The sequence below is a fragment of the Eptesicus fuscus genome, chromosome 2 (genome assembly GCF_027574615.1).
Source record: "Eptesicus fuscus isolate TK198812 chromosome 2, DD_ASM_mEF_20220401, whole genome shotgun sequence".
NCBI lineage: Eukaryota > Metazoa > Chordata > Mammalia > Chiroptera > Vespertilionidae > Eptesicus > Eptesicus fuscus.
The window spans coordinates 13,439,446-13,464,576 of record NC_072474.1 but is presented as its reverse complement, the minus strand read 5'-3'; the positions used below and the strand labels follow the sequence as shown (position 1 = coordinate 13,464,576).

At 38.5% G+C, this 25,131-nt stretch overlaps 1 protein-coding gene across 1 annotated transcript; it reads left to right on the top strand.

Annotated features, from left to right (window-relative positions):
* Positions 1-4,656: 4,656 nt before the first annotated feature.
* LOC103299778 (neurofilament light polypeptide-like) lies at positions 4,657-23,433 on the top strand. The gene is given in 2 exon segments (XM_054724639.1): positions 4,657-4,718; positions 22,278-23,433. Coding segments are annotated over 2 exon segments (1,218 nt in total).
* The last annotated feature ends 1,698 nt before the right edge of the window (positions 23,434-25,131 follow it).

Below are 25,131 nucleotides of genomic sequence, written 5' to 3'. Positions count from 1 at the left end.
AAGACTACGTTTCACTTTAACTGCTGCATTACATAAGATGTGATTGCTGTATTATAGCGTGCCTGTCAGATGAATAGTTTGTTTCCAGTAATATAAAGAAATAGGTCACTTATTCACTTTGTCAATGGGTTGATTTAGTATGAATTATATTTTCTATACTGACTTAATATGTCATTTGATGATTTGACATGAATTACAATGATACCTGTGAAAATCAGCAGTGGTAATTAAAATGAAATAATAATAATTACCTAAATTATAATATACATAAATTAATTTTATGGTTAAAAACATGTGTAATTTAAAATAAAGTCATACTACTGATGCCAAATTAAGCAGGAATGCAGGAGCCAGTATGAATACCAGAACATTGAAAGGAAATAACAACTAGAAAAGGTATGTGACAAATTTCATGAAATGACAAGTGCAAATTGTTGTAACAAAAATGTTATTTATTGCATTGCATAAGACATTATAGATTCCTTTGGATATAATATAGACAATATTAAGATTTTTTTTCAGCAATCACATATCTATTTAATAAGAAATCCCCTCAAATAATAATTGATTAAATTAAGGAACTAAAATCACAGTCAATAAAAATGTTTAGATAATCTTTAACAGGATTTGATCTTATAAATTCAATCAGTAATAAAATGACTTGGATTTCTGTTCAGAATGGAAAACCATTTTTAGATGGAGATATATTAAAGTAAGTATTTCAATTATGTTAGAAAATTATGAGTCAATAACTAATAAATTAAATATTTTACAGAATAAATCATCTTCCATTAAGCGTGAAACATTTTCTTATAGAGCACAAGCTGTTATAAAAATATTGAATATCAGTGAAGTCAAAATTTGAAAATTCCAATTTTTTTAGCTTTAGGCAAGTCTTACATTATAAGACACTGCCCAGTTATTATTTTGAAAATATTTTGTTTGATACTTTAATTTATTGCCAGATAATCAAATAATTTTAGAATCATTTACATCTGTCAACAAAGAACATCAGTTAGATATGAAGAAGTTAGCTTGTATCATAATGGATAGAATTATGAAAGTTATATTATGTAAAAAATCAGGACTGCTAGTACTTTTACAACAAAAGAGTGATCATTTTCTTATTGATGTTTCACTGTTTGATGCACAATGAAAATAATTATCTACACTAATAAAAGAGAAACATGCAAATTGACTGTACCTCTGCTACACCCACAAGGCACACCCACCAGCCAATCAGGAGCGAGTATGCAAATTAACCCAACCATGATGGCTGCAGCCACAGAGAGAGCAGGAGGCTTGGGTTTCCCTGTCAATGGAGGCCTCCGCTCAAGGCTACAAAGTTTAAATTATAGAAGATAAATAAATCCCAGATACCAGAGCCTCTGCTTGGGTCGCCGGGGGGCATTGCCAGCCTGCAAACCACCACAGGCCCCTCACCCAGGTCGCCCCATGCCCCAAGGGAACCCCCACCCTTATTCGGGACACCCTTCAGGGAAAACCAGCCGGACCCCACCAATGCACCAGGCCTCTATCCTATATAATAAAAGAGTGATATGCAAATTGACCATCACTCCAACACACAAGATTGCTGCCTCCATGTGGTCAAAGATGGCTGCCCCCATGTGGACACAAGATGGCCAGCAGGGGAGGGCAGTTGGGAGGGACCAGGCCTGCAAGGGAGGGCAGTTGTGGCTGATCAGCAGGGGAGGGCAGTTGGGAGGGACCAGGCCTGCAAGGGAGGGCAGTTGGGGGCAATCAAACCTGAAGGGGAGGGCAGTTAGGGGTGACCAGGCCGGAAGAGGAGGGAAGTTGGTGGCGACTGGGCCTGCAGGGAAGGGCAGTTAGGGGAAATCAGGCTGGCAAGGGAGCCGTTAGGCATCAATCAGGCTGGCAAAGGAGTGGTTAGGGGGTGATCAGGCTGGCAGGCAGAAGTGGTTAGGGGCAATCAGGAAGGCAGGCAGGTGAGCAGTTGGGAGCCAACAGTCGTAGCTTGTGAGAGGGATGTCCGACTGCCCTGTTTAGGCCTGATCCCCGTAGGATCAGGCCTAAACAGGGCAGTCGGACATCCCACGAGGGGTCCCAGATTGAAGAGGCTGCAGGCTGGGCTGAGGGACACCCCACCCCCATGCACGAATTTCATGCACCAGTCCTCTAGTGACACTATAAAAAATACCATGCATGCAGTTTAAAAACTGTCCAATATTTAAGGATCAAATCCTATGAGTTATTTAAAACAATTTAAAATTCTAATGCTGAGGTTGATGTGATTATTCAAAGATCCCTAAGCAAATGTGTGCTTCACAAAACTCAATATTTACTGCTATATATTTTTCCTAAAGAAAAATCTCAAATAGTTTCTATTTTATAGCCATCCTGTCTAGAGGCTGAAAAGCTTCTAATGCATGATTAAGTGTTGAACAGAATTTTTTGCCATGAAAATGGCAGTTTCTCTGAATCATAGTGGCAGATCAATTATGGAAACTCCCCAATGGTTTCAGGTGTAATTTGATCATTTCACTTATTAGACATTTTCACTAGTCAGCAACATTTTGGTGAGCAGATGCAATAGCCTCCATGGAAGTGGGACTAAGAATTCACAGTTGTTTACTGGGCAATGTTGAGATAGGGAATACATGTATTTCTCACTTTTTTGGGATGACATTGAGGAATAATTTTGTAATATGGTATTTTTTATTAACATTGTAATCATTGAAATGGCTATGCTTTTCAAAGTAGGCAAAGAGAAAGTTAAAGCAATTTTCTGAATCCCTTTTCATATGTGACACCAAGGCTGTGTACTCATGTTGATTTACTTTCCAGAATTAAATAAAAGCCTAAAAACACTACACTATATATGTCTGGATAAGGAAATTAGTGAGTAATCCCATACAGCTGAAAGGCAAAAGTAACGGAAAAGTATTGAAAGCTGGCATACAAAACAGAACATGAAGAATTAGAAGAACCTTGGAAGAAAGGAGAGCAGGAATCACCAGGAAACTGTCTCACCAACTAGACAGCAATGGCACTGGCAGAATGTGTCTGATGTAACTATTTTGGAACTTTCCAGTCTACTGAAGGCTTGTAAATTACAAAAGAAGACTTGGAAAATAAATTGCAGTTAATTGCTGTCAATTTCAGCTCTTAGCATAGTAGCATCTATCCATTCCTACTCCCAGTCCTGTGGCAGGCAGCTGTGAATGTATTCTAGAAGCAGCTTGAATGTAGTTTGTGGAAGCCAGATTCAACAAAAAGGACTCTGTCCAAGAAACATCTGAGATCTGTGGTCTTATTGATGACTGTTGCTTTTGATCTCAGGGGTGCAGGCAACCAGGCAAGCAGTCCTTGTTGTTACATCTCCCACATTGTTGCCTCTCCCACTCTTCCTGAAGTGATTTCCAGCCACTTCAAAGGGATAGTGATCTTTCCCTCCCTACACCCATTTATTTATCCTTATTCCCCCTTTGGAGAGCCATAGATTATAGACTAGGACATTAAAAAGCAAACTGAATGTATGGGGGAAATTAGGAAATCCCCACACATGCCAAGGGAAAAGGTACAGGCTCAGAAAAGACTTGAGAAGACCTTAAGTTTATACCTCAGTGATCCTTGCTACATAAACAGTCTATATATATATATAAAAGCCAAGCGACTAGAACGACTGGAACAAACAGAATGACCAGTTGCAATAACGCACACTGCAGCAGCCAACTGGCCCAATTGGGGCCCTGATCGGCCTCTCCAACCTCCCGTAGCCCCCTGCCAGCCCAGGCCAGCCCCGATGGCCCCACACCTCGATCACGGGTGGGGCCAACTGGCCAACTGCCCATGTCCCCTTCCCGTGGCCTGCCCCACCCCCGATTGGCCTCCCACCCCAATTGGGGGTGGGGCCAGCCAACCTCCCACGTCTCCCCCAGGCCACCCCGACCCCATTCCCCCGACCCCATTCCCCCTCCCCCATCTGGGATGGGGCCAGCCAACCTCCCACAGACCCCCCACCCTGCTGGCCTGGCCCCAATCAGGCCCTATCGGGGCGAGCTGGACCCCACCAGTGCATGAATTCGTGCACCAGGCCTCTAGTCTATAATAAGAGAGAAAAGAAAAAAAACTAAACAAACTTTTAAAACAAAAAGCAGCAAACCCTTACAAATGCACAGAATCTGATTTCCAGATTTACCACATTATTAAATTCAGATGAGTGTTCAGTCAAAAAAATCACAAGGCATATAAAAATATGAAATTTTGTCATATTCAACGAGGAAAAATTCAATCAACAGAACTATCACTGAAAAAGATCTGATCTCCTATCTGCTAGAAAAAGACTTAAAAAACAAACAAACTGCCTTAAAGATGTTAAAAAAACTAAAGGAACACATGGAGAAAGTCAACAAAAGTATTTATGAACAAAACAAAAATGTCAATAAAGAGACAGGAAGCCTAAAAAAAAAAAACAAAAATAGTTTTTGGAACTGAAAATTCCAATAACAAATTAAAAATTTGTCAGAGGGATTCAAAGGTAGATTTCAGCAGGGAGAAGACTATCAGTGAACTTGAAGATAAAATGATGGAAAGTATAAGGTCTGAGTGTTAATAGGATTCCAGGGTTGAAGGTATAGGGAAACTGAGACAGGAAAATTAAAACAAGGCCAAACAATGTGGGCAATTTGCAACCAGCTTGTGACTACCGAGCCATTTTCTTCCCCAGCCAAAGACAGGTAAGAACAAATGGTTAAACACTTCCTGAAAAAGAAAATGCAAAAGAGGAGGAGTAAAGGGGAAAGGGAAAAAAGGACAGTTTTACTCCCTAAGCAGAAAAGCCAGAAGTCTCAAGGCTTGCCAGAGGCTTCTCATGAATTCTGGGAAGACCACAACAAAATAAAAATAAAAAAATACCTTAAAAATTAATCTATACCAAAATATTCAACGAAGGAATTTTGAAACCTATAGACAGGAGGGTATATAACACCTTGGATCCCCACCCACCTCACTCTTCAAATTAGCTAGGAGCCCATCTGCACTTCATAGGCCAAATATATACATATGCTTACTTTGCTTTTTTAATAAAAGGTCTCTCACATAAACTCATTTATATGAAAAGACAAGGCTTGAGGTTGGAAACAGCCCTCGGCCACTGACTCAGGGGGCTGCCCAATAACACCTCTCTGGTGTCAGTGAGAGGTGCCTCTGACATTTGGTGCTGGGAAGAGGATCCTGAGTGTGACAGGGATCGGAGGTGAACTGCTCCCAGTTAACTCTTGGCAACACAGTTGTCCTTGATTCCTTCCGATGGATCGCCGTGCGTTCAGTCCTTTCAGGGATTTCTTTTTATGTTTTTTTAAAATATATTTTTATTGATTTCAGAGAGGAAGGGAGAGGGAGAGAGAGATAGAAACATAAATAATGAGAGAGATTCATTGATAGGCTGCCTCCTGCAGGCTCCACACTGGGGATTGAGCTCCCAACCCAGGCATATGTCCTGAGCAGGAATTGAACCATGACCTCCTGGTTCATAGGTTGACACTCAACCACTGAGCAACACCAGCTGGACTCTTTTTCTGTTTTGCCACTGGGGTTTAGAGGGTTGCAGCATAATAAAAATTAGCAAAACATGCTAGGCCTGTGCTCAGGGACAGAAAATTGAAAATAAAGCCAAATGAGTGCGTGGGTCCCCGCCCAGGCTCCCAGGATCAAAGAGGTAAATTCCTCCTTCTGGTTCAAGAATCTCAAATGTCCTTATGTGAGTAAGGGCCTTGCAGAGGAGTTTGGGGGTGAACCCTAAGACATGCAAGGACCTCATAGGGAATCCAGAATACAACTGTAATTAAACTTTGACTCATCCAGAAGCCCTCCAATTCTTCACAGTTGTTCCAGACAGCCAGGGAGAGAAACTGAGGCACGTAAAGGGAGTGGAGATGACCAGTGGTTTTGCTGCCTCTGGGAGCCCCCTCCACAAGCGGCACACTTTGACCCACTACATAAAATCCTTAGCTGTCCTGCCTCTGGAGCATGGCGGGAAGAAGAATACATTTAAGTCATCAATCAGTTGCCAGTCTGCTGCGCCTCTCTGCCCCACCCCCTTGGCTTTTGGCAGCTCTACTTTTATACGTATTCCTCTTGTAGAAAATGCAGACAGGGAGATGTCGCATCTGTGGGGTGGCAAGGAAAGAACCAAGTGGGGACCCCTCAAGTTTCAGAGATGGTATATAACAAACCCAGAGAAGTTCTTTCCTTAGGTTCCCTTTACAGACATCAGAAAAGGGCATGGGCCAGAGGCGATTAAGGAACAGACTACTAATACGTAAACAAAGGCTTCAGTAAACAAATTGAGACTAAAATCTTAAAACTGCCAGGCTGATTAGGGCTCCTTACTAATTAGGGGACTAGTTCCATGCTAGTTGTGGAATGGCTGAAATAAAGGGATCTTCTTCATGCATGTACTCCAGGCCCTGATACCTAACTTTGAGATTCAAAAACAGTTTGTTAAGTATCTTGAAAAAGCAGGGAATGTTGGCTTTTTCCTGGTGAGTTCTATCAAAAGTTAGGGGATGTCTGTAAACTACATAGACATAGACAAAGGAAATATTATCCTCTCTAATCAGGCACCTGTGACGCATGGCTCCAGAGGAACCATGAGGCAGGAGGAGTAGACAGGAATGGCAGATTTTAAAACACTTCAGTGGACAAATATGTTAAACAGCAAATTTTTTAAGGAAATAAAAATAGTACAAGAATTTAGAGGAGTCCCGTGATTATAATGGCTGGCTGGGCTAGAAACACAATTGTTACTCCAGCAAGGCCTTTGGCAGGAAAGAAGGGTCAGTAATCAACAAGTGGTATTGCTGCCAAAATAGAAGAGAAGCACACCCAGGAGGAATGAGGCCGCCCCCAAAACACAGGGAAGGAGGGGTGGGAGGCAGAGGACATTTTAAATCAATTGAAAGTAGAGATGCAACGGGATTACACAGTAAGGACTGGTTAAGCCTGGAAACCTGCACCTGAGAAGGGACGCCTCCTCTAGGGGTAACATAGGAGATGGAAGAGGGATACACATTCTCTCCTATGATCTCCCCAATTCTCTTTCAGATGGGAAACCAAAATTCAATACCACAAGATTCTCCTCTGGGATGCATTTTAAAGAACTGGGACAGCTTTGACCCTCAGACCTTAAGAAGAAGAGATTGATTTTCTTTTATAAATATAGCTTGGCCCCAATATAAATTAGGAGATGGGAAAGTTTGCCCTGGAAATGGAAGCCTAAATTATAACACAATCTTGCAATTGGACTCATTCTGTCGAAGGCAGGGCAAGTGGACTGAAATACCTTATGTCCAGGTCTTTATGGCCTTGAGAAAGCACTCCAAACTATACCAGAGCTGTAAGATAGTCCCTACACTCTTAGCAGCCATAGCAAAGAAGGAAGAAATCTTAAGAGTAAATGCCCAATTCCACCCATAAAGCCCCAAAACTGCCTCAAAACTAGCCCCACCCCAATACTAAATCAACTATTTGGGGAAGGATAAAACAATAGATTCAAAACAAGCAAAAAAATAAAAATTAAAAAATAACACCTCAGCTTTTCTCTTTGAGGGAAGCTCCAGGACAGGGGAAATAATAAAAATTTAGGTTCCATTTAACATACAATAATTAATAGGTATAAAGGACAGGTTGGAAATTTTTACAAATGACCCTGAAAACTTTATCCAAAAATGGAAAAAGCTCACCCTAAGGTATGATTTATCTTGGAGGGATATTAATATAATCCTCCAAGAAGCCGGGAGCACATCAGAAAGTGAGAGTGTTAAGGAAAAGGCATTAGCCTATGCAAATGAAGTTCCCCTCAGAATGATATCTACCCACCAGGAGTGGAGGCCATCCCCCCTTCTAAGCCAAATTGGGATGGGTGATGGATAGAGATCACATGCTTTTTTGTGTCCTGCTGGGAATGAAAGCTTCCAAAAGAAAACCTATTAATTACAATAAATTAGCAGCCATTGACCCAGGTTCCCAAGAAAATACCACCTCCTTCATAGAAAGGCTAAGGACAGCTTTGATCAAATACACCAATCTGGATCCTGATGACCCAGCTAGAGCAACTATCCTAAAAAATAAATTCATAACTCCATCAGCCCTAGTTATTCGGAGGAAAACTACATAATTAGAAATGGGGCCAACTACCTCTATGGAAGAATTGTTAAAAATAGTATTGTCAATAATTTACAACTGGGATCAAGAGGCGGAAGAGAGGGCATTAGAAAAGCAGAAATGCAAGGAGAGAAAACAGGCCTAATTATGGCTGCCTTGCAGGGGCAGAAGCCAATGATGCCACAACACCAGATGAATTAATGGACATTTTCCTCACAATCCTGGCAAACTGCTTGCCTCTTACAAAGGCAGAGCAGCAGCAGCCTGCTTCCTCAGCTCACCCTCTCCCCCAACCTTCCACAGAGCAGTTGTCTGTTTAACGTTTTCGTTGCTACAAAACTGCAGACATTTGTTTGCAGGTACTATGGGTACTCGCCTACAGAGCTCATTATCATCCAAACCTTAGCGTTATCTCTAAGAAGAGGAATAAACAGGGAGCCTTCATAGGGGTTGTTCTGGTCTGTTAAGGGCCCACCATTCAACATATCCTCTACATTTTATTTTCTTTGTGTTGTATCAGCACTCTCCCCTTCCAGTGAAATGTAACCAGTGTGAAAACAGAGGTCATTTTCTATTTTCATGTATTGGTACATTTTAAAATTCATTTCAATGTTACATTTCATCTCACATAATAGACGCTTAACCATTATTGGTTGGATAAATGGATGTTCCAGATTTAATATAAATTTATCCATTAAGGTGGAACTAACAATCCAATGTGAACCAAATATATCCACATGCAAAAAAAAAAAAAATAAAAGTAATTTGTTTTCTCCATCTGAGCACTAAGTTCAATTCTATGTTTTCTAAAGCTTCTTACTATTATAACCACACTAGGGGCCCAGTGCACAAATTTGTGCACCTTGAAGGGAACTATGGGCTGTGAGGCTGATGTGGACACAGGGGTGGGTCTCAGCCCATCCTCCGCATTCCTGCCTGGCCCCTCCTGCCATGATCCCCAGTCCCCTGTCTGCTGGTAGCCCTGCTCCTGCCGCTACTACTCCCACACACTGACAGCACTGCCCCCGCTTGCACCCGCTGACAGCACGGAGCGATTGGGGCCGGCGCCAGCAGCGGGTGCGAGCGGCGGCTACTGCCCCAATTGCCCCTCAGGAGCAGGGGGAGGTGGAGAAGCCCTCAGGGGCAATCAGGGCCAGCAGCCGCTACTTATACCCACTGATGGCGCTGAGCAATCAGGACCGGCGCCGGGCACTGGCAGCAGGTGCGAGTGGGGCCAGCGCTGGCAGCAGGTGCAAGCACCTGGGGGGTGGGGGGGAGACTGTGGCACACGGGAGCAAAGAATTTTCAGTAACCACCAGAGGTTTCCCCGATGACAGCAACCGGGACCCTGCCTTGTCTGGCACCCGGCTCACCTGCTCAACATCTCCCCACAGCTGATGCCCTCCATGTTCCGTGTGCTCCCCCTGGTGGTCAGTACACATCATAGCGACCAGTTGTTTGGTTGTTTGGTTTTTCTGCCCTTTGGTCTATTTGCCTATTAGGGTTTTATATATATAGATATATTTAGTGTTTGAATTCTACTGTAATTTCTGGTTAATTGGCAGCTCTAGTAAGCATTTAAATCTTGTCAAGAAAAGGTTCAGAAGAGATGAGTGATCCCTCGTAGAATCTGGTTGGACTCAGATTATCAAAGCTTCCAGGGGATTTATGTTGATAAAAATGCTGTATGAACTTCTTAAGCTTACTCAGTAGGGCTACACAGTCCTTAAGAGACCCTTGCCATGCATTTTGAGTTTCTATAATCTGATCCCAGAACAACTATTTAACAACAGGGGTATCTTTGGAAGTTGAATAGGAGGGTTAGTGGAATTTAATGATTTTGATCATTTCCATAACTAACAATATTATTCTGACATCTGATCAAATATACCAGTCTGGATCCTGATGACCCAGATGGAGCAACTATCTTAAAAAATAAATTCATAACCCCATCAGCCCCAGATATTAGGAACTGATGCATGCATTTTACGTTAAATGGTATGAGTATATAAAGTAATTTGCAAGGTATCTGTCACACTATTTTTCTATAAGATATTATTAAATAGGTAAGACTAGTTGAAGTTAAAACATCAACTTAGAAAGAAAGCCTAAGATAATTAGCATCACCATTCCTCTCATCTTCACATTAACACTAATAGGATAATGGATGATGACAGTGTAAGTTGGTAGGAATAGTAAAATTATTTTTTCTCAATGGATAAGTTAAAACATTTTTACTTGGTTTGCTTTAGTTTTTTACTGCTTTCATTTCAGCAACTAAACATTTGTGGTTGGCAGCCAATTCTGCTGAATTTCATTTTATGAAATTTCTAAGATCATAAATCATTTCCAGTGTGCAGTGAAGTGATTATAAAATAACTGAAATATTTAACCAATTAAAGTGTTCTTTGAAATTCCAAATTATATGAAGTCAATTAAATTGATCATTTACTGTTTTTTACATATGATATACACTTATCCAATGAAACTTAAATCACTTAATTTTTTTTAAGAAATCACTTTTCTAAAACTTTCTTGAAAGATATGAACACACCAGAGAAAATTATTGTATTTTCATATCTATTATGGACAAAAATTATTATTCCTCATTGTTAGAATTTTTTCTGAAAATTAAATATATCCTTATGGAACTATTAAAATTAAAATAATTGATTTAAATTCTATCCATTGATAGAAAGATTTCTTGAAAACTAATTTCAATATATGTTATCACCATTTGATTTTACAAGTTATTTTATACTGACTATTGAAAAATTTAGAATTAAAATTGGCTCTTTTGCACTGGCTGGTAGCTCAGTGGTTAGAGCTTTGGCCCTTGCACTGAAGGTCTCAGGTTCAATTCCAGTTGATTACAGTCAAGGGCACATACCTTTGTTGCAGGTTCCCCACACTGGTGGGGTAAGTATGAGAGTCAACCAATTGACTGGCTCTCTCACATTTCTCTCTTTCCCTCTCTATCTCCTATTTCTCTCTCTTTCTCACCCCCCTCATTCTCTTTAAAAATCAATGGAAAAAAATATCCATGGGAAAGCATTAACAAAAGAAACAAACAAAATTAGCTCTTTTGATTTTGTATACTTAATTTAATTTTTAAATATAATTCTATATCTCAAAATAACTCTAATTTTTCTTCTCTATTCCAGCATTTTGGATCATCTTTACCCAGAATAATGTGTTAACAATAAAGTATATAAAATATATTTTAAAATTTACAGCCTTGACAGTGTGGGTCAGTGGTTGAGCATCTACTGACCTATGAACCAGGAGGTCATGGTTCGATTTCTGGTCAGAGCATATGCCCAGCTTGCGGCTTGATCACCAGTGGGGGGTGTGCCGGAGGCAGCCAATCAATGGTTCTGTCTCATCACTGATGTTTCTCTCTCTCCCTCCAATTTATTAACATATATAAATTAATAATTTACAAATTGTGTCACTAATATTGTTATTGATGGAATTGGAGTTCTTGGGGTGTCAGTTGGAAATGAATTTTCTGAGTCCCCCATGGAGGTTAGAATTTTGTGGAAAGCTTTATGGATGGTGCAAAATTAAGGCAGTTTCCCTCCAAGGTTTCATCTCTGTCCAGAACTTCTGTTCCTTATTAAAGTATAGTCCACTCCAGCATCAGGCTAGCTTAGCTTGTGTTCCTAGCTACAGTCCATTGTGTGTGGGGTCCACATAACCATGGGCATGTGACTTCTAGGGCCACATAGTTATGGAGAGAGAACAGGCAAGCACACAGGTTCACTAAACAAATAAAGAGAGGGAACACTTTGGGGATTTTAAGCAGGAGTTTCTTCAAAATAACCAATCAACTCTCCAAGACTTTGGCACCTCCAAGGGACCCAACCCCTTGCCAAGCAATTGATCCCCAGGCTAGACTGACAGGTAAGCACCTTCCCTACATCATCCCAACCTCACTGTACCTGTGCCGGTCTCCCCACAAACCAGAGCCAGATGGGGGAAGGGAGGGGTGTTAATCTCCTTGGAGGGACAAAGGTGTGTGAAGCTGTAGCTCCCTGGTGAAGCTGCCCAGGGGATCATGCTTATAATGTCTGACTTCCCTTTATTAATATTAACTAGCTAATTACAACAATATCAATATCACAAAATTGCTGATAAGATTTATAAAACAATCACTTTCTGATAAAAAAAATCAGTGTTTTCAGATTATTCAAGCTATCTATTATGCATGATAAATATTTAAAACTTTATCAATTTTTTCTGCCAGATAACTTGCCTTGATGCCTTCTTATTAGAATATACATTCAAAAGCTAGACTATGTGGGTTTAAATCTTTGCTGTACAATTTTCTGTCACCTACAAAGCAACGATTTACCAATCTCCTTTGAAAATGGTAAAAGCAATAATGGTACATTTGTTATGATGCTGGTCTTGGAATTAAATTAAATAGTTCATCTAAATATTTACTATGTGGTCTGTCTATAGCTTTTGTTTTAATGATTTTTCTGCCCATGACTACATGTTCAGGTGATGCAAATGACTTTAGAGTTGGCCTTATCAAGAATAATTGTTAGCAAAGTAAATACTATTTTTTTTTGCCAAAAATTATTTCTCTCAAAATCAAATAAAATTATAATTTTTCTTTTCCGAATGTTTGTTCTATATCTTTTGGCTATTAGTCTGAAAGAGAAAAAAACATCACTTTATCTCATTGTTTCTGCCTCATGAACACTGGCTTTCAAAATACAGACAAATAATTTGGTACTGATTGCTTATTTGCTAGTGATTCATTTTACTGATTCCCAGCATGCTTATTTATACTTCCTGTTTTCAAGTTTTACAGTGCAATTCTGTAAGTGTTCCACATGAGACATCTCAATAATATAAATGGCTTTTAAGCAAGCACATCAAAGAGCAATTGACTTTTCCCCATGTACTTATTCATTTACTTAACCACTAGAGGGAAATAAAACACATAATCCTGTTCATAGTGAATTTCAATGGTTCGGTTACTAGACTTTATCAGGTTTCTGACTGTCACATTCTAGTAACTGTGTTCTTTTTTTCTCAGACTTAGACTAAAGGCAAGAAATAATAGTTTTTCAATTACACTCTCAATATGCTTATAACCTTTAATCTCAGATTTTTATTGAGCTAAAAAAAAAAAAAGGAAAGAAATACAGGGCATAAACTCACTTTACAAATATCCCTTTTGGAAAATGAGGAAACCATCCCTTATAATGTGCTTTAAAATAGTTTCAATTATTTTAAACTAAAAAAGTTTTATATGACTACAAATTTATATAAATTTGTCTAAAATATGAGAATAACACTAACAATTTCTAAGTCTTTAAATTCTTTATTATCTTATTTTACACTTTTTACTGTGTATTATTATATTCTGATAACTTTGCTAGCTAACTGCTATGAAATGTGATAATAATAATTGTGAAATTACAATGATTTCAGATAAATAAAGGGTCAAGCTAGTAATAGTTTTTTTTTTCTTACTTTTCTGTTTCTTAAGAAGGAAAGATTGAAAAGGATTTAGATGATTCAGTGCATGACATATAAATCAGGCTTTAAGAAATTGTTATGCTGTCCTTATTAAAATAAGATTGAAAAAAGTAATGATAATGGGCATGATTAAATCTTTTTTGATTTTTGATGTATAAGCTTAGAATAGCATTAAATTGTACAAACAAAAATAATTGACAAATAAATGTACCCCACTGGAGTCTATTTTATAAAATTTAGTATAATATGCATTCATTATTGATATTTCAAAAGAAAATATTACTTTTCAAAATTAAGATCATCCCCAAATTTACTAAATGACTGGGGTTTTTGAGTCTTGTAAGAATAGTCATTCTTAAGTAGTCTGTTAGACATACTCAAACATTTTGAAATGCTAATACAGTACTAATGTATGTTTTCTTGAGTAAGTAAATACACACACCCTCTTAGTTATAAATGCATTAATAAGCAACTAATGATGTAGTTGCTTCTCTTATGTAGTCCACCAGCCCACAGGTCAAATATATGTGCCCAAATGCTTTATCATTTGTATTTGGAGATATATGCTATAATGATATTTTTTTCTGCCATTTTCTACATTACATAACACTAAAAATATGACTAAAACTGTTAATAAAGAGTTTCTTTAATTTCTTTGTCCATATTCCTATTATCTTCCTGGATAATTTTTACTATAGTTAACAGTGAAATGACATTTATTACCAAAATTATTCTGCTCATAAATGTGACTTTATAGTATTAATTAAAATTATTATTTCACAAGAATTTTAATATTTTAATTTTTCATTGTAACATATTTCAAAATAGAGGAAATAGCAGAAATTAATACTACATATACCTATATTTTTATTGTTATAATTAAACATACCTTATAATACTTTTAATGGAGTTTGTTTCTCCTTTTAGGAAAAAAAATCTTTCAAACATAGACAAAATACTTTCTTCCACTTTCTCATTCCCAAGAATTAATCCAATTCCTGAAATTTGTGAGTATCATTTCCATATTTCTTACTATTTTTATTATATACTAGAGGCCTTGGTGCATGAATTTGTACATGGGTGGGGTCCGGCTGGCTCACCCCAATGGGGGCCCATTAGAGCCGGGCCGGCAGAGGGGAGGGTCTGAGGGAGGTTGGCCACTGGCCGCGCCCCAGATTGGGGTTGGGGGGTTGATTGGGGGCTGGGCCGTCTGGGGGGTGGGGTCATAAGAGGTTGGAGGGGCGATAGGGCCCCAATCGGGCTGGTTGACTGCTGCAATCCTGTCATAGCAACCAGTTGTTCCATTCATTCTGGTTGTTCCATCATTCCAGTCACTTGGCTTTTATATATATAGATGTGTTTTTAAGTATATGTGTTAACAGAAGCAAGCACTTATAGTGTAAATTTTAATATGTAATATACAGAGCACATACAGCATTGCTTTGCTTTGCTTCTTGAAATGTTACATAATAATGGATTCAATAATTTATCTTACTTAGGATTTTTTTTTGTTAATCCTCACCTGAGTATATTTACCATTTATTTTTAGAGGGGGGGAGGGCAGAAAGAGAGAAACATCAATGTGAGAGAGAAACATCTATGTGAGAGAGACACAGCAATTGGTTGTCTCCTACATGTGCCCTAACCAGGGCCTGGGATTGAGCCTGCAACCAAGGTACCTTTCCTTGAACTGAATCGAACCTGAGACCCAGGTTCCAATGCTCTATCCACTGAGCCAAAGAGGCTAGGACTTATTTAGGATTTTATATGTCAGTGTCAAAGAAGTGAAATTTGCCAGTGTTATTCTACCATTCACAACCCTTTTTGGTTTCATTATAAATAAAACTACACTAAAATATATATATTTGGATTTCAAGTTCAGGATAAGATGTATATACATACTACGTGTGTGTTCTAATGAATACTGAGGACTCTCACAAGTAAATAGAGTAGGCAAAATACAATCAAAGCTGCAGTGAATTTATCATTTTTCTCTCTTCTGATATCTTCTGACTTGAACTCAGTGCACAAGAAGAGGTCACTGGGGCCCAAACAGTCACAGCTCCATGAGAAAGCCTCTAGTTCTGACTCAAGGAATATGGAGGGAACCTCTAACTCTCAAAGAGTGTTCATTCTTTTTTCTCTCTATTGTTTTCTTTCCTCTGTTCTCCTTTGCTCCATTCCTTTAGCAGCTGGCAGCAATGGAGTCTGAAGAGCCAAAATTCTGAGGGATGGGAGCTTTCCTCTGCCTTCAATGAAATGTGTTTCCAAAAGAATTGGTAAAATTCCATCACATTTTTTTTTCTTTTTTTATTTCTCTGTCCTTGTTTTGCCTGGCTCCACATGCAGGAGCAGTTTCAGGGGTACACAGCAAGGCAAAGTACACACAGCCCCAGCTTTTTGTCTCACATTCCAGGGATAAGCCCAAAAGAAACTAGAAAATACAGTGGAGGATGTGGGGAGGAATATGCTGAGGAAAGAGATACAGGAAGTTGTTTATGAATTTCTGGGCTTTTCCTCAAGTTTGCATGTATAAATCAGATCCCATTCGATACAAAAAACACTTTGAGAATTGAACAGGTAGTCCACCATCCATGTCTGGATATTGGTTAGTGCATACATGGAAAAGATCTAAACAATGCACTAAAGGATTTGAATTAGACTTGACTACAGAATTGACTTCTGTAGCCCACAGAAGATTATCAACATTATCCAAAGGATTTAATCAAGATGCAGAGTCTCATTGTATAACATTAAGATGTCAAGGGTACAATTCAAAATTCCTAGAAATGTAAAGACCTAGGAGAATCTCAACTAATGTGGAATAAAAACATTAAAACACACCAATAATAAAATGACACATATGTTGAAAACATTTGACAGATTTTAAAGAAGTTGTTATTTCACAGATCTTCAGAAAAACAATTTAAACCATATTTGAAAACAATAGGAAAAAGATATAACAGTAGACATTGAAGAAGCTTAGTGAATCTGAAATAGGGTAAGTACAAAAAAATCCATGACTAGACTCTTTATAATGACACTATTGAAAACTATAAATAAAGAAAACTATCTTTAAAAAAAAACACACACAAAAAGAACAACAAAGATGTATTGCCTAGAGGGAATAATAATTTGAATGAAGGCAGACTTTTCAATAGAAATCATGGACAGCAGAAAATAGAGGCACAACAGTGCAATCTGAATAAATTATGGACTAAAGTTAGTAATAGTGCATCATTATTAGTTCATTAATTGTGACAAATGTATTATACTAATGAAACATTTTAATCAGGTGGAAAACTGGTGTCTAGTATTTAGGAAGTCTGTATTATCGTTGCAACATTTCTTTATCTGTAAAAATATACTAAAATTTAAAAAAATATTAAAAATAAAAAACTTCAAGATTAGGCTCAATAATAGAATGAATAAAATAAAGAATCAATGAACTGGATGATAGAACCATACTGATTACCGAATCTGAATTATATCAAAATAGACTGAAAAATGAACAGAATCTTAGACTATCACATATGGTTTCAAAGTAATACCTCCAGAGTCCCAGAAGTCCAGGGGAAAGTGGTTGGGACTAATAAAGTGGGAGTAATGGCTTATAACTTTCCATATTTGGAAAGGAAAAAAGACAAACTGACAGATTCAAGTAGCTGAGAATAATGAAAACTAAGAAAACCTAAAGAAATCCACACCAAGACACCTTGCTGTCAAACTTTTGGAAATTAAGGAAAAAGTCTTAAAACAGCGAGTGCTTACCTAGTTCTGTAAAAAAAAAAAAATGTGAATGACAATAGATTTCTCACCAAAAATATAGAAGCCAGAAGGAAGTGAAACAACATTTTTCAATTATTGAATGAGAACAATATTTCCTTCCAAGAATTCTATCTACTGAAATTACTATTTGGAGTGAAGGGGAGAATAAATACATTCTCAAATAATGGAAAACTGAGAAAATTTGTTGCTAGCACAACTATCTTAAATGAATAGTTAAAGGACATTCTTTAAACAAAATATTCAAATTTAAAAAATAAATCTTGGGACATTAGGAAGGAAGAACATAGAAATAGCAAATATGTGGACAAATACAATGTCATTTCCTTCTTAAATTTTCTATTTAATAGTTGAAGTGAAAATAGTTCTAAATATATGTCAAGAGAATATTTAAGATAATTACAGATCAAACGAAATCCAAGGCAAGCAGCAAGATCGTGATAATAACGGTAAGTGCAAAAATCAATGAAACAAAACTGAAAAGCAACAAAGAAAATTCATGAAACAAAAAGCTAATTTATTTATAAGAAATCAATAAAATTGACAGACCTAAAAAAACAACAACACAGAACACCATAAAACGAAAAATAGGAGAAGACAAATTACTAATACCTGGAATGAAATGGGATATCACTAAAGACCTTACAGACATAAATAATTATAATAATAACAATAATAATAATAATGGAATTGTAGGAACCACTCCATATTCATAAACTTTAACTTTGGGTAAAATGGAATAAGTCTTTAAAAAGCACAATCTGCCACTCACAGAAAATGAAATACTAATTTTAATAGCCCTGTAATTATTAAATAAATTGAATTCATTTATTTAAAAACTCCCACAAAAGAAATTGCCAAGCCTATATGGTTTTATTGGAGAATTCTATCAAACTTATAAAATAGAATGAGCATTGAGTCTAGACAATCTCTTCCAGGAAATAGAAGAAGAGGAAACTTTTTCAACTCATTTTAGGAAGCCAGGATTACCCTGATATTAAAATTAGAGGCATTACACAAAATGGAAACTATAGACCAGTAATTTTCAAACAGTGTGTCCTGGCACACTGGTGTGCCGCAAGAATTTTAAAAACATGCAATAACTATTTAGTCAGGGACAGGGACCTCTTTTCCTTTAGATTGTCAAATTAAAAACTGAAAACAGCCAACACAACAACAGCCACCTGGTGTGAATGAATCAAAATTATACCTATTTGTTTGTCAGGTGGTAAAAAAAATACAATTTTTGGTGAGCTGCAGAATTTTAGTAATCAGTTCATGTGTGCCATGAGATGAAAAGGTTCAAAATAACTTCTATAGACCAATATCACTTATTAATATATACATGCAAAAATTTTTATAAAATATTAGCAAATATAATTTAATGATATATACAACGGACACAGACACCAGGGGTGTGAGGGCATGAGCGGGGCGGAGAGGAGTGGCGGGATAAGGAGACATATGTAATATCTTAATCAATAAAGAAAGAGAAAAAAAAAAGAGAAAAGGAGAAAAGAAGAAAAGAAAAAATAATAAAAATACATTATATAAAAATAATTATATATTCTTACCACATGGATTTATTCCAGCAATACTAACTTTATTCATTATTTGAAAATAAATCACTGTAAAATGTCATATTAAACATCAGACTAAAGAAGAAAAATCACATAATCATATAATTTTATTCTGAAAAATCACTTGAGAAAATTTAACACCCGTTCTTTTAAAAACTCCCAGCATACTCTGGCTGGTGGGGCTCAGTTGGTTGAATGTCAGGTTTTGGGCTCCATCCTCATTCCTGGGGTGGGGGTTGGGGGGGTGCGGTTGTCGGGTGTAGGAAGCAGTCAGTCATGTTTTTACTCATCCATGTTTCTCTCTCTCTCTCTCTTCTCTCTCTCTCTCTCTCTCTCTCTCTCTCTCTCTCTCTCTCTCCTTCCTTTCATTTCCTCTGTCTCTAAAAGATCAATAAAATATATTTTTTTTAAATAAAAAAACCTGGAAGTTTAAAACAACAACAATAAAAAACTCTCAGCAAACCTGGAAGGTGAATTCTAATTTTGATAAAGATCATAAACTTTAGTGGACTTTAACCCTACAACAAGTATCATACTTAAAAATTAGTGTTTTCACCCTTAAGACTGGGAAATAAGCAAGATTATCTGCTTTCAACACTCTTTTTCAGCATATGACTACAAGTTCTAGAAAATGAAATAAGGAAAAAATAAATGAATGAATATATAAATGAATGAAATAAAAGATAAGCAGATTCATAAAAAAAAGAAAGAAATACAGATCATAAGAATTTTTATGGAGAAAAATCCCAAGGAATCTAAGAAATGAAGAATAAATACAATCAGAACTTCTAGAACTGAGTTCATCATGGTCATAGGATACAAAATTAACACAAAAATTATATATATTTATAAATGAGTAGTGACCATGAGAATAATCAAAATTAAAATGTTGCAACATAATTTATAATTGCTCTAAAAATGAAATACTTAAATGCAAATTTAACAAAACATGTAAGGACTAGTATGCTAAAAGCTACAAAATACCAGGGATGGTAAGGGAGACTTTATTCAAGAAGGGACTACTGCCCAGCTGGTGTGGCTCAGTGCTTGAGTGTTGACCTATGAACCAGGAGATCACAGTTTGATTCCAGGGTAGGGCACATACCTGGGTTGCCAGCTGGATCTCCAAGTGTGGGGCCTGAGGGAGGCAGCCAATTAATGATTCTCTCTCATCATTGATATTTCTCTTTCTCTCTCCCTCTTCCTTCCATTATGATATTAATAAAAATATACTTTAAAAGAATAAGGGACTACTGTAATGGGGTTTGTAGTAGGAGAGATGGATAAGATTGAATTTTGAATACAAGAAGAAAAAGTGGGGGTTCATGGCCAAAAGCAAGATGGGGGAGTGGATGGAAAATTACCAAGAGACAACCAGGGGTAAAGGGTGCTTCTAGCTAAACACAACTGACAAATCTCTTGCTGTAGGCAGGCCAGGATTTTTAGATATCACTGGGGTGGTGAGGGATGAGGATATGAGGTGTGATCATTAACAGTGGTTGAGAGTTCTGTCTAAACGCACAGGATTCTTGGGAATGCAAAGATAGACTTGGATGTTCAAAGGTGGAAACCTAGTCATGAAAATGGCTGAGAGGATTCTGACTAAAGTTTAATCAAAGAGAGAGTCTTCGTCATAATTTATAATATACACTCTGCCAAATTTTGTTGGCTATATTAACACTAGATTTGTGATTTATAATAACATATATGCCATATTTTACATATATAGTTGTTTAGACATTAAAAATGATAGAGTAGAAAAAGAATTTAGGATATGACTAAACAATCTGTTAATTGCATAGTGGGAAAACTGAGATGCAGGAATGTGATAGAGGTGAGATCAGACCATAAATTTTTGGCAGAAGTTAGTCTCTGGGTTTTAGTTTTATGTCCTTTTTGTTATAATATCAAAATATGGACCTATATTTTTAATATTCAAGAGCTTTTCCCCTTTTGGGAAAAAAATGTATGTTCTTAAATGAAATTGTTCAGTAACTATATCCAAATGGAATAACATTGGCTTTATTTATAATTTGCCAATTCCTCATATAGTAACTTTGGAAGCCTATTAACAATGTATTATAGTTAGGTAGTTTTAAGTTCATGAATTTCTTCATGCATGTATCTTGTGCTTCTGACATTTGGATGTTAATGTCAATTGTAATGCCAGTGTCCATTTAGGAGTAATAATGTGGAGGATCTTTTTAAATAACCACCTCCATTGACTTACATCTTCTACTTATGGCCAATAAAGTATGATGGTATAATTTTGAATTTATCTTTACATAGATTTTCAATGTTCCTTTTTTAGTCTTAAAGCGTTTCTTTTTTAAAATTAAATAATTTTTTCTATCCCTTCTATGTCCTCTATCACCTCCACCCATTCCCCTCCACCCCAGCAATCACCACACTGTTTTCCATGTCCATGAATTCTCTCTCTTTTTTTTTCAATCTCTACCTCCCCCATCCCACGCCCACCCCAAGCTGTCTATGTCTGTTGAATGTAAAACAGTATCTATTAAAAATATGTAATTTTATGTGATATGCTATATCAGGTATTAGTCTCTGGTCTAAAATTTAATTTTTTAACAACACGAATACATAAACTGGCTTTGCACAAAATTTAGTCAGAGTGTCATTAATTTACACAAATATTATATAGCTTGCACTTCATACTTTATGGAATGTTCATTTCCTGGGTTCCACTGATTATTTGGCAGCCATCATTTCAAAACCAGTATTCATATAGGAAACTAAGTAACTTATCATGAATTGTCAGCATTTATCAGTATTGTCTTGTCTACCAGTTGGCAAAATTTGATTCAGAAATCTATACTAATAAAAGAGAAAGATGCTAATTGACCGTGCCTCCGCTACACCCACAGACAATCTGGAGTGATATGCAAATTAACCCAACAAAGATGACAGGTAAATTTGCATATGCAGGGGGGGCAGGCAGTGCCAGACACCACCCTCAGGGTCCAGGCCGCATTTGGGACCAGGAAGGCCGGACGGGCAGCACCTGACGTCGCCCGTGGGGTCCAGACTGCAATTAGGGACTGAGCAGGCAGAGCAGGCAGTGCCAGACACCACCCACGGGGTCCAGGTCATGATTGGGGACCTGGGCAGGCTGGGGTGACCAACATCTCCGGGATCACTGCCTGCCCCCGGGCCTCCTGAGGACACCGGTGGAGCATACCCGGGTTGAACATTTTAATGAAAATGGGATGCCTGTGCCCTACCCCACCGTGCCCCATCCCTGGCGAGGAGAGGGCAGTGGGCAGTTAGGAGGCACCGGGGCTCAGAAGGGACTGGGAGCACCCCGCAGGCGAGCTACCAGGAAGAGGTGCTGAACCATGAGGACGCCAAGGGCTGGCTGATGGAGGTGCACAAAGGTACACATGAGGTAGCTCTCGCAGGCGCTGAGCTCGTAAAGCACATTGACAGCCTGATGGACGAAATCACATTTCTGAAGAAGGTACACAAAGAGGAGATGGCGGAGCTGCAGGCGCAGATCTGGTACGCTCAGATCTTCGCGGAGATGGACGTGTTCTCCAAGTCTGACCTCTCCATCGCGCTCAAGGATATCCACGCCCAGTACGAGAAGCTGGCTGCCAAGAACATGCAGAATGAATGGTACAAGAGCCGCTTCACCGTGCTGACTGAGAGCACTGCCAAGAACACCTACACGGTGTGCTCCGCCAAGGATGAGGTGTCCGAGAGCTGCCGCCTGCTCAAGGCCAAAACCCTGGAGATTGAAGCAAGCTGGGGCATGAACGAAGCTCTGAGAAAGCAGCTGCAAGAGCTGGAGGATAAGCAGAACGCCGACGTTAGTGCTATGCAGGACACTATGAACAAATTAGAAAATGAGTTGAGAGCTACAAAGAGTGAAATGGCAGGTTATTTAAAAGAATACCAGGACCTCATCAATGTGAAGATGGCTTTGCTCATTGACATTGCAGCTTACAGGAAACTCTTGGAAGGTGAGGAGACCCGGCTCAGTTTCACCAGCATGGGAAGCATAGCCAGCGGCTACTCCCAGAGTTCCCAGGTCTTTGGTCGATCTGCCTACAGTGGTTTACAGACCAGCTCCTACTTGATGTCTGCTCACTCCTTCCCTTCTTAATACACCAGCCATGTCCAGGAGAAGCGGATTGAGGTGGAGGAGACCATTGAGGCTGCAAAAGCCGAGGAATCTAAGGATGAACCCCCTTCTGAAGGAGAAGCTGAAGAGGAGGAAAAGGAAAAGGAAGAGGCTGAGGAAGAGGAAGGCATGGAAGAGGAAGATGGTGTCGAGGAAGATTTTGAGGACACAAAGGAGGAAGAAGGAGGTGAAGGTGAAGGAGAAGATGCCCAAGAAGTTGAGGATGAGAAGAAAGATGAAGGTGCTGGGGAGGAGCAAGCAACCAAGAAGAAAGATTGAGCCCTCCTTTCCTTAATTATTTCAGGAATAATCCTCCCGAAACCAGTTCAACCCCATCACCAACCAAGCAATTGAGTTCCTGATACTATATGAATTAAGAAGTCAATATATATAACATTCTGAGGTGACTCAGGTTGGACATTAAATGTTGTATGACTTTTCTCCTTATGCAGAGTATCTGTTTGTTTGCAGAGTGGCTTGCTGGCTTGCTGCCAGCCTGTGCATGGTCCACGCTTATGAGTTCAGGATCTATGACAATGTGAATAATTCAGATGTTTACAATAAAAACACATGAGTACATGAATTAACTACTTCATGGAAAAAAATAGTCCTTAGAATCTGTGGTGGTTAGAAAATAAAGACCTCAAATCATGTGCAATAAACAGTAAATAAAGTTACACTGAATGACAAAAAAAAAATAAATAATAATAATACATTAGGGGCCAGGAAATGTTCAAAGAACTTGGGAACCATTCCCAAATCAGGAAGGGAAGTCACAGGGTGTATATTATTGCTACGAATACAGTATTTCCTATTACTTACAACATATACAATTTAATGTATTAGATGCCTTCCTATCACATGAAGTACGTATTCTCATAGAGTAATACTGGTAGATATGTTATAGTTATGGCAGTATGTCATATCCTATCTATATTAATAAAAGGGTAATATGCTAATTAGACTAGGAGACCTTCCAGACATCCTTCCGGACAAAGCCATGGTGGCAGGGCTGAGGCAGAGGCAGTTAGGGGTGATCAGGACAGGAGGGGAGGGCAGTTGGGGGTGATCAGGCTGGTGGGGGGGGCAGTTGAGGGCAAGCAGGCCAGCAGGCAGAGTGGTTAGGGGTGATCAAGCAGGTAGGCAGGTGAGTGGTTAGGAGTCAGCAGTCCCAGATTGCAAGGGGGTTGTCTGACTGCTGGTTTAGGCCCGATCCCACAGGGCATCCCAGATTGGAGAGGATGCAGGCTGAGCTGAGGGACACCCCTCCTCCCCCCGTGCATGAATTTTGTGCGCCAGGCCACTAGTGTAAATTATAAAGGTGGTTAGAAGTAATTTGGACTCAGGAAGATATTAAAGAAAGAAAGAAGATATAAGTATTATTTCTAGTCAATGTCACATCAACAGGTACTAGTATATCTTGGAAGGGAAAGATTATAAACTTATATTTAGGTTTTGATAATATCTGCAGTAACTATTATCTTCAAGTTATGACCAGTGTGGGCAAGGCACATCACATAAATTTTTTTGAATCTTTCACTAACCTCTCAGACATTTATTATCCTTGATGAGTGGGTTAATAAACATAAAGTTAATTTGTCAAAAGTAGCATAGGTAGTTAATGATAGGGTCATAATTAAATTCTTATAAGGAAGGAGTTCTATTCTCCCAGTTATGTTGAATTATTTTTTGTTGTTAATCCTCATCTGAGGATATTTTGTCCATTGATTTTTAGAGAGAGTGAATGGGATGGGGAGAGACAGAGAAAGAGAAACACTAATCTGAGAGAGACACATTGATTGGTTGCCTTCCACATGCACCCCAACTAGGGCCAGGATCCAGCCTGCAACCAAGGTACATGTCCTTGACTGGAATTGAACACAAGGTCCTTCAGTATGTGGCTGACACTATCCACTAGGCAAGACTGCCTAGATTTTATTGACACCAGTGCATGAAATTTGTGCACTCAGGGGGGGG